General features: G+C 41.7%; 1 protein-coding gene across 1 annotated transcript; it reads right to left on the reverse strand.

Moving 5' to 3' along the window:
* Positions 1–1,343: 1,343 nt before the first annotated feature.
* On the reverse strand, positions 1,344–11,094 carry Tmem225b (transmembrane protein 225B). The gene is made up of 4 exons (XM_026404170.1): positions 10,887–11,094; positions 9,116–9,262; positions 7,978–8,115; positions 1,344–1,516 (listed from the first exon to the last, which is right to left on the reverse strand). The coding sequence occupies exons 1-4, from the start codon at positions 11,092–11,094 to the stop codon at positions 1,344–1,346; spliced, it is 666 nt and encodes a 221-aa protein (XP_026259955.1).
* Between the last annotated feature and the right edge of the window lie 4 nt (positions 11,095–11,098).

An 11,098-nucleotide genomic window follows, 5' to 3' on the forward strand; every position in this document is an offset into this window, starting at 1 on the left:
TTTTTAATACTGGGTGTTGAACTCAGGGGCACTGAGCCACATCCCCAGCCCTTTTTAGTATTTTTTATTTAGAGACAGGGTCTCACTGAGTTGCTTAGCGCCTTGCTTTTGCTAAGGCTCTGGAGCTGCTGAAATTACAGGCATGTTCGGCCCTATTTTCTCATTATTGACAGCAGCATTAGTCTATTTCAAATTATCCCATGATACCTAGAGGAGGAAGCATGACTGTTTATTTTTAACTTTCTAATTTTAGTGTTTTATCTATAATAAAAGCACTTTGGACGAAATACATACCAAATCATCTGGCAAGAGAAATAAAGAAGCATTTAATCCTGTTTTGACAGGAGAGTTGTATCAGGTGTTGCAAAATGAGTGACATTTCAGCTGGGATTGTGGAGATGAACAGGATTTTCCCAAGATGTAAAAATGATGAAAGACACTGGAATCAGAGAGACTGGCACTCAGAAAAGCCCCGTTATTCAGCAAATGAGATATACTTGAAGAATGTCACTCAAATTCATGTCAATACAAGAGAGATTAGCTGACTGGCTATAGTTAGGGCCCCATCTGGCTCCATGAAGGAGAGAGGAAGTAAGTGTCCATATGCTGGGGGCTCAATTCCCTGAGCTCCGGCATCCAGTCTCAGGAGCTCAGTCTTGGGGAAGATTTCACCTTCAACCAGACTCAACCCTTCCCATAAACATATACTCAAGAAAAGTTTTCTGCACTGAGTCAGTTTCATCTGAGGATGTCAGTTGGTGTGTGTGTGTGTGTGTGTGCGTGTGTGTGTATGTTGCAGATGGACACAATGCCTTTATTGTATTTGTTTATTTTTACATGGTGCTGAGGATGGAACCCAGTGCCTCACACATGCCAGGCAAGCACTCTGCCACTGAGCCTGGGCCTGGGCCCAGCCCCTAGATGTCACTTTTTTTATTATTAACTCAAAAACCTTCTATTGCATTTATATTCTGTGAGGTTTTTGTTCTCTAAAACCCTACTTCACTTGCTCATCTTATCAAATTCTTCCCCTCCTGGACTCCAGGCTTGGTTTTTGAGGTATGGATCAATGCAAATTACCCTTTTATTTCTTTAATATACCTTCAAAAAAAGTAATAATAATCACTCAAGAAGCTCAGAAGAGTTCAAAGAACTTTTTTTTTTTTTTTACCAAAGAACTTTTAACAAATTTTAAACATCGGCAAGATGGACTGTCTGTGCGTGCAAGGTTGGCTTGATGCTCCAGCTCCTCAAGGCAGCAGAGACTGGCAGAGAAGTAGTTGCCGCACACACCTGCAAGGGTCGCCACACAGCTTCAGGAAGGGCAGAGACAATGTCCTGGGCTAGATAACTGTTGCTTCCCTCAGCTGGGTCTCCTTTTGTACCCAGCTCAGTTTTCCTCCCAAGCTTTCCAGCTTTTCCAAGTGTAGGGTCCCCTGGACGTCTTCAGTGCTCTGGTAAATGGGCAACAAGCGACATCTAAGGCAGATTTTTCCTTGAGAAAGGCAAATGGCACCTAGGTAACAGCAAAAAACGTGAGATCGGAGAGAGTATGTCAGGCTCTGTGCTGTAGATCAGAGGTCAGGGGCTCCCTCCTCTAATTGTGAGCCACTCTGGTTCTGGATCTACCCTCCATAGTCCTTCTCTCCAACAGAGCATTACAGAGATAGAAGAGGAAACAGAACATGTCATACAACAAGGAACACAGCCAGGCATGGTGGCACACTCCTGTAATCCCAGCAGCTCAGGAGGCCGAGGAAGGAAGATCGTGAGTTCAAGCCAGCCTCAGCAAAAAGTGAGATACTTAGCAACTCAGTGAAACTCTGTCTCTAAATAAAATACAAAAATAGGGCTAGGGGTGGGGTTCAGTGGCTAAGTGCCCCTGAGTTCATCCCCAGTACCCACCGCCAGAAAAAAAAAAAAAAAAACACAAACAGGTGGATAAAAATCACAGGACCATGGCCAGGACTGAACAGCATCACAGCAATTGTCTACCAATAAAATGTGAGCAAAGAAGCTTTAGAGAGAGGAAGACCCAACAGAAAACCTAGGCTCTTGTTGCCTAACTCAAGACCCTCAGGAAAGTAAAAGAGAAAAAGGACAATCCATGTCCATAAGAACAAATGGAGGCGTTGGGTTTTAGCTCAGTGGTAGAGGGCTTCCCTAGCATGCAAGAAGCCCTGGCTAGGGGATGGGGAGGGGGGAGGGGAGGAGAAGGAGGAGGGGGGAAGAAGGGGAAGGGGGGAAGAAGGGGGAGGGGGGAAGAAGGGGGAGGAAAAAGAGAGGGAAGAAGATCCAGAGAAGGGGGTGGAGGAAGAGGAGGAATGGAGATCTCTTAAGCAAGTAATGAATGATGTATTAAGACAAAGATAAAAGACATATTTTATTTTCAGCATTAAAGCAGACCAGATACTCTCCCACTTAAAACAGCAAAAAATTATAAATAAATTATTACTTTAAAAAATTATTTTTAGGGCTGGGGTTGTGGCTTGGTGGTAGAGCGCTCGCTTAGCACATGCAAGGCCCTCGATTTGACCCTCAGCACTGCATAAAAATAAATAAATAAAGGTATTGTGTCCAATTACAATTTAAAAATAAATATTTTTTTAAAAATTATTTTTAAATTAACCACCAAGCTGGCACCAATGTAAGGTATTCTTAGAAGCCAAAACCAAAGTAAAAGATAGTTTAGCACACATTCAGCTGCATCTTGGAGATACACACTCAACTTAGGTGACCCAGAGTTTCCCTGCACCAGGCAGAAGCAAGTATAGATCCTTAGGGAGGAAACACTTTAAATTCAGGTCTCAAAGACTCCACTGGTAAAATTCCAAGGGAAATGACTACACAGTGGGAAGAAACTCACAAACACACAGACACAGACACCTGGAAACCAGACACCACCACAAGAGCCTGCAGACATGGTAGAAACAGACTCAGTCCTGCAAATAAATTCAGTTAGTAAATTTATGAGACACAGAGTGTAAAATAGGTATGTTTTACATTTCTAATAAAAATACATTTACAAAATGTAACATGTTTATAACATGTGTAAGGAAAAAGAGGGTATAAAATGACAAGATTTATGGGAAAATATCACTTTCAGTTATGAAAACTGATGAATTTTTTGTGGTACTAGGAATTGAACCAGAGGTGCTTTACCTCTGACCCATCTCCCCTGCCCTTGTTATTTTTTATTTTGAGACAGGATCTTGCTATCACTAAGTTGCTTAGGGCTTCACTAAGTTACTGAGGCTGGCCTCGAATTTGTGACCCTCCTGCCTCAGCCTCCCAAGTTGCTGAAATCACAGGCATGCACAATCATGCCCTGCAAAAGCTTACATTTAACATTTGTGGAAAGGGACCTCAAAATAGGCTATAAAACAAGTTTCAAAAATTTAAAGGTATAGGATTACACAGTTCATGTTGTTTCACCAAACTGGAGTTAAGAATAACTAACACATGAAAGTGTGGCATTTGCTGGTAAATGAGTGGGAATGGAGAGCATAACACCACGGGAAATAAGTGAGACTCAGAAACTCAAAGGCCAAATATTTTCTCTCATATACGGAAGCTAGAGTAAACTGAAGGGAAGGAAAGGATACCATAAACATAGGGCAGATCAGTGGTGTAGAAGAAGCTTTGAGATCAAGAGGGAGAGCGAAGGGATGAGAATGGGAAAGCAATGCAGAACGAATCCTTTAAAAATCATGTCATGTGCATATATAAAAATACCCCAGGGAATTTCACCTTTGTGTATAAGTAACGAGAACCAATCAAATATAAATAAATAGATGAGCAAAAGGAAGTCTAGCAGAGTGCAGGAAGAGAATGGGGATGGGAGGATGACAGAAAGGGGGGCTCTTGAACTGAAATCTAATTCCACACGTGTGTAATTTTGTCAAGATGAACCAACTACTATGCATAACTATCAAGCTCTAATTTAAAAAAAAAGAATAGCCAACACAAAGATGCAAATTTTTTATATTTAGAAAATATAAAATGATCATGAATCAAAGAATATATCATGGGCTAGGCTGTGGCTCAGCAGTAGCACACTTGCCTGGTATGTGTGAGGCACTGGGTTCAATTCTCAGCACCACATATTAATAAATAAAATAAAAATCTATCAACAACTAAAAAAAATTTTTAAAAAAGAATATATCATAAAGGGAACTAGAAAATATAGCTAAGCATGGTGGCACAGGTCTGTAATCAGCATGGCTAGGGAGGTTGAGACAGGAGGATAGCGAGGTCAATATATATATAATTTTTTTTTTTTTTTTTGCAGTGCCAGGGATTGAACCCAGGGCTTTGTGTACGGGAGGCAAGCACTCTACCAACTGAGCTATATCCCCAGCTCTGGATTGTGAGTTCAAAGCCAGCCTTGGCAACAGCAAAGCACTAAACAACTCAGTGAGACCCTGTCTCTATAATAAAATACAAAATAGGGCTGGAGAAATGGCTCAGTGGTGGAATGCCCCTGAGTTTAATCCTTGGTACCCCTCCCCCCACACACAAAAAAAGGGGGAACTAGAAAATATTTCAAATAGAACAATAACTGAAATATTACACATCAGAATGGGAGATGTAGACAAAAGTAATTTTTAGAGAAAAATTAAAGCCTTAGCTACCTAAACAGAAAAAGAAGAAATAATCAATGAACATAGACCTGATTTTAAGAAGTTGGGAAAAAAGATCGTAGTAGTGAAAAAGTTGACAAAACACACCCTTCTCAGGACTTTGCATATATTAAATTAGTTTTGACCAATGCCTGGATGCTGTGAGTAAATTGAGTCCAGGGAGGGGGGGAAATAAGTTGGAAAAAAGAATAGCAGAATAGACACAATGACAGTAGGAGGGAGGAGAATTCAAAAATAAGAGCAAATATTAGCCAGGCACGGTGGCACACACCTGTAATCCCAGCAGCCCGGGAGCCTGAGGCAGGAGGACAGAGTTCAAAGCCAGCCTCAGCAACAGCGAGGCACTGAGAAACTTAGTGAGACCCTGTCTCTAAATAAAATACAAAATAGGGCTGGAGATGTGGCTCAGTGGTTGAGTACCCCTAAGTTCAATCCCCTTTACCCCCCCCCAAAAAAAATCCCCTTAGTTATTGCCACTTCTATTATTATCATACTGGAAGCACAAATATCTAAGGGATAAAATACAAACAAAAAGAAAAATCATGAGATTTTTCAAAACTCACTAAAGAACACCCAAGGAAATAGGAAGAAAATATCATGTTTATGGATAGGATGATTCAATATTATTGAAAAAGAGTTTTTAAAAAAATCAATGCTTCCTAAATTGACCATTCAATATAATTCCAAGAAAATATCATATTTTTGGGGAATTGTCACAAGCTGATTATTGAATTTCTATGTAAGGAAACAATGCCAAGAAAAAACAAATACATTTGGAAAACAAGTGCAAGGATTTTTCCAACAAGATATCAAGATATACAATGTCAGGAATAGTATAAAGTTAGAGCAACAGTGAAAGCGTGGTTTGTCCACCAGGATAGATAAATGAGTGGAACACAAGAACAGGATTACTAACAAAAATGGCACTGCAGGTCAGAGCAAAAGGACAGAGTAGTCGACACATAGTACTATGGTAACCAGCTGTTCATTTGAAAAATGAAAGCAGCCCAACTTCACACCATAAGTCAATTCAAGATGGATTGAAAACTTAAATAAAGATGGCAAAACTACCAGCTGGGTGTAGTGGCACAGGCCCATAATCTCAGCAGCTCTGGAAGTTGAGGAAGGAGGATCAAAAGTTCAAAGCCAGCCTCAGCAACTTAGTGAGGCCCTAAGCAAGTTAGCAAGACCCTGTCTCTAAATAAAATATATAAAACATATTTTTTAAAAGAGGGGCTGGGGTGTGGCTCAATGGTTAAGCTCCCCTGGGTTCAATCTCTGGTACCAATAACAATAATAATAGATAGAATAATAATAGATAAATATTTAAAATATAAAAACGGCTGGGGCTGGGGATGTAGTTCATGATTTAAAATATAAAAACAGCTGGGGCTGGGGATGTAGTTCATTATTTAAAATATAAAAACGGCTGGGGCTGGGGATGTAGTTCATATGTGCCTAGCACATATGAGGCACTGGGTTCAATCCTCAGCACCACATAAAAATAAACAAATAAAATAAAGATATGCTGTCTGTCTACAACTACAAAAAATTAATAAATAAATAAAATATATAAACACCTCTGACAAATCAATTTGAAAAGGAAAAATGGTCAATAAAGCTATTCAAAGATGTTCAACGTGATTAATAATCAAGGAAACACACATTAATAACATAACAGTTTATACCAATTAAACTGGCAAAGGTTTAAAAAACCTGATAATTTCAAATATTGACAAGGAGATGGGGCAACAGGGATTCTCTTGTCCTGCCCTGCCTGTAGGAATGCAAATTGTTATCATCCCTTGGGAAATCTATTTGGCATCATCTGGAAAACCTGAAAATATGCATCATCTCAATACAAGAATTTCAGTCCTAGGCATATGTCCTCAAGAGCATCCAGCACAAATGCAATAGGACATAAGTACAAAAAGTTCAAAGGTCAGTCAGTGACAGTAGGAAACAAAACTGGAAACCCTCAATGTCCACTGATAAGAAAATGGGCAAATTGTAGAATATTTATACAATTAAATATTTAAGGTAGTAAAAATTAATGAATCTCAGTTACTCTTAATTAACATGGAGGATTCTAAGGGGTATAATATTGATCAAACATAACAAGTTCCAGAAGAATAAACACAGTAAAATGTATTTATATAACGTTTTAAAACATGGAAAACTAAACAATATGCTGGTTAAGGATACAAGTGAGTAGGAAATGTGATTAGCATAAATCTCAGAATCACTGGTTCTGGAATGGAGAGAAGATGATGAAGTCAAGAAGAGCTAGGGGTGAGGGACCTTCAAAGGTACTGACTGTTCCACCGCATTTCATTAATTTTGAGAAGCCAATTCCAAATTTTTTTCTTATTTTAACATCTCTGAAATGAGGATGTTTTACGAGTTAAAGAATCTCAGAATTACACAAGTTTCTCTTTCCTCATTGGTACACAAAATAATGGTTTAACTTATGAACAACAGATTCACTGAAATATAGCTAGTTCTTATCTATGGTGGGAACTGGATGTCTCTATTTTTAATTACTTGTATCTTATGGATATCTCATAAATGTATGTGTGCGTGTGTGGTACAGGGGATTGAACACAGGGATACTCCACTACATCCCCCACCCTTTTTATTTTTTTTGTTTTGCTGCAGTCCTGAACTTGTGTTCCTCCTGCCCAGGCTCCCAAGTTGCTGGGATTATAGGTGTATACCACCATGGCTGGCTATAAATAATATTCCTTTGTATATTTTTGGTATATTTTAAATTTGAAATAGAACATGATCGTGGGTCAGGTTAACATAGCAGAGGAAGGATTAGCAGTAGGGACAAAATCAGACAGGATTAAGAATCTAGAAGGTGATGATAATGTTTCAAGATAATAGGTTAAAGTGAGGAACAAGATTGATAGATTTCAAGATAAAGATGGACAGGAATAGAGAGCCTTAGAAATCAGGAAGGTGTAAGGGACAGCACAGACATGTGGAAGTTTTCTTTCTAGTACCAAGAAGGATAAGAACCCGAAGGCCAAGTTTGGGGATAGGTTTGAGGTCGTGCAGTCCAGCAGAACTTTCTGCAGAGATGGAAATCACACTACACTGTCCAATGTGGTAGCCACCAGATATGTGTGGTTGTTGAAAATCTGAAATGGGGCTAGTATGGCTGAGGAAGTGAATTTCTAACTGTCTACAACTACTAATTTCATTTTAATTAAAGTTAAATAACTATTTGTAGCTAGTGGCTATAGTTTGGAACAGTGCAGCTCCCCCAGAGAAGCTCCTAATTACAGACAAGAGGGCAAGGAGTGGGTAACAGCCACAGGACACTCACCAGCCACCAGGAACAGAAGGATGTCAAAGCCCAGGATGTAGTAAGGCCACTGCATGGAGAACTGTGGTGGACTGGGCTTCATCCTCAGATCCCGGATCTCCAGGGCATGCAGCAACATGGCCAGGAAGGCACAGATCCCTGTAGGATCATGGGAAGCATGATTGCTCTCTTCCTGGGCTACCTGTCTTCACCCAACCTTCCTCACACTGAATCAGACAGAGCCCATGTGGCTCCTGCTTAATGGCTCCTTCCTATCTACCCCCTCGCCCACTCTGAGCCAACGACCACCCGCTTAGCACACTATCAATCATTCCCAGCTCATCTCAAAGACATGTGCCTCACCACCCAGGGGTCCCGCCAACAGAAACTCCTTTCTTGGGACCCCTGGTGTATATGCCCTTGGTTCAGTTCAGGTTGGGCCCTCTAGGTAAAATACTTTGGATGAAACTCAACCAGATTCCCCACCCCCTGCATGTATTCTACTTCTCCATAGTCCTGGGAGCTTCCCAGCCTGGAGCCTGGTCACTCTTTTCAAATGTCAAAAAGTTCAAAAGAGCAAAGAAGGTCTCTTCCATTCATTCATTCAAGAAACATTGATAGTTCACTTATATATTTCAATTACAATTATTTTTCTTTCTTTCTTTTTTTTTTTTTTTGTACCAGGAATTTAACTCAGGGGCACTCAACCATTGAGCCACATCCCCAGCCTTATTTTGAATTCCATTTAGAGACAAGGTCTCACTAAGTAGCTTAGTGCCTCACCAAGTTGCTAAGGCTGGCTTTGAACTCACGATCCTCCTGCCTCAGCCTCCTGATATGCTGGGATTACAGGCAAACGCCACTGCGCCCAGCTCAATTACAATTCTTTGCCAGATTCTATGACAATCCCTGACTAGCCAGGTGACCTACCAGACATATGACCCCAGCAACAGGGTCATAGAGGAAAATGTAGAGTGTTGAGAAGCCCCAAGGAAGAGGCATCATAAATTCTAATAGGGCAGGTGTGGGGGTCAATTAATTCATACAGGAGGAACCTTAAAAATCACATGACTCTTCATATCACAGAAACCACCCACCCACTCCCTTTGCATCCCTTCAAGGGCCCTCAGAGGTCAGGGACTGCCTGGCTGTTGCACACCTGTGAGGAAGCTGACAGTGGCTGACACAACATTGTGCTTCCAAGTCCTTGGGAAGAGTTCAGATGCAGAGGACACCGTGAGGAAGATGGTGAGGAAAGCCAAGATAACTGCAGAGATCAGGAAGAACCGGCCCAGGAGGATGTAGACTGCAGGAGAGGAAGAGCCAGGGCTGGAGCTGGAGACCCTGCCCTCCAAAAGGCAAGAGACCCTCAGAGCCTGGCACAGGGGGCCCCGGAGCCTCCACCACCCTCAGATCACAGCCTGGGACCAAAGCTGTGACCCTGCCACTTTGCCCCCCAAGAATGCTCCGGCCTCACCATTTTGTTCCCAACAACGTGGAAGCATATGGGGAGAAAGATAGATTGACAATGTCAGACACGAAAGTCATTCATCAGTTCTTAACATATATGATGGTGTATGAGGAAATCATGTATCTTCCATTTGGGAAAAACAATGGTTTTCATAAAACACATAAAAGCAAACTCTCCTGATAAAAATTGGTTGTGTGTGCAATCGTGAAAACTCACATCTATGTTGGTTATGCTAAAATAACTACCCGTGGAAATTCAGAACTCCACGAGATCGAAATGTTCAACTTCACAGGGAATCCCCTCAGCCTTATTTAATTTTCCTCTTAATAGGAGAAGTGAAATAGACCAAAAATAATAGAGTCTGGATATGGGGTGATTTGCTCTCCCATTGATGATTTCCACCATGTGAAATTTAGTTTGAATGCCCTTCTGAGCAAACAGAGATGGACATCTGGGAGGAAGACAAAAGACAAAGGTGTTTCTGAACACCCAGACATTCCAGAATCTACCCTTGGGTTAAATCAGTGATGGTCCTCCTTTACTTGTCCCTTAAGTATTTGACAATACCTGGAGACAATTTGGGTTGTCACAACTAAGTGGGGAGTGGTACTACAGGCATCTCATGGGTAGAAGAGGGCAGGGGTTCTATTTCCCATCCTGCAAGAAATAGGAGAGCCCCCATATCAAAGATTACCCATCCCAAAATGTCAGTAGCACCAAGATTGAGGAACGTTGGGTCAAAGAGCTCACATAGTCAGGCCATCTTCCCCCAAGGAGGCCTCTCCTATTCCCAAGAAAGTAGTCCCTGGGTTTCCCTGGGTCGCGTCTTTTCCAAGACAGACATCCTTGGGGCCTTCAGATTTTTCCTTAAAGGGGCTAGGAAAGTAGCTCAGTGATGACAGCACATGCTTTGTCTATGCAAGACCCTGGGTTCAATCCCCAGAACCAAAAGAAAGAAAAGGGTTGTTTTTTGGTGTTTTGTTTGTTTGTTTGTTTTTTGGGGGGGTTGGTAAAAATAGTCTCAAGTGCTTTCACCATCCTCTGAACTCAAGTATTTGTGTCCATTCCATCTCAAATGTGGTCCTCAGGCCTGAGCACAGTATCTGCAGGACTGTCACTTCACGGTCACTGGGGAAGCTGAAATTCAGCTCCACTAGGAGCTACTTCAACCTTGAGGAGCAGAGCAGAAACCCTTCCTCACCCCCACAGAGAATCATGGCTTGGAAATAAACTTGGTTCCTAAAACATATGCCCCTACTTCAGTGGTCAACACGACATGATCACCCTTTCACAGTGCCCTACATTCCTCTCACCCCAAAAGAGTGAAGATTCAGAGAAAATGCGCTTATGGGCTTATTAAATTTGGTCCTCTGCCCCCAACCTGCCCTATCTATCTCCACCCAGCCATTAAACTGGTCCCATCTCCCCTTTCTTCATCCTTACCCCCAGCCCTCCTTACTGGATAAGGGTCGAGGCTTCCAGCATTTGATATGGAAGCAGTTCTCAAACAGGCCACTGAAAAACACATCCTGGGTCTCCTCGTCCATGAGCCGCACCCAGAAGGGAAAGATGGAGACCAGCAGTATGAGCAGGTAGCCCAGGGAGGTCAAGACCAGGACTATGGCCCAGGTGAGTCCCTTCATGTTCTTGTCCTCTAAAGTCAGCATCACC

The sequence above is a fragment of the Urocitellus parryii genome, chromosome 9 (assembly GCF_045843805.1).
Source record: "Urocitellus parryii isolate mUroPar1 chromosome 9, mUroPar1.hap1, whole genome shotgun sequence".
Lineage (NCBI taxonomy): Eukaryota > Metazoa > Chordata > Mammalia > Rodentia > Sciuridae > Urocitellus > Urocitellus parryii.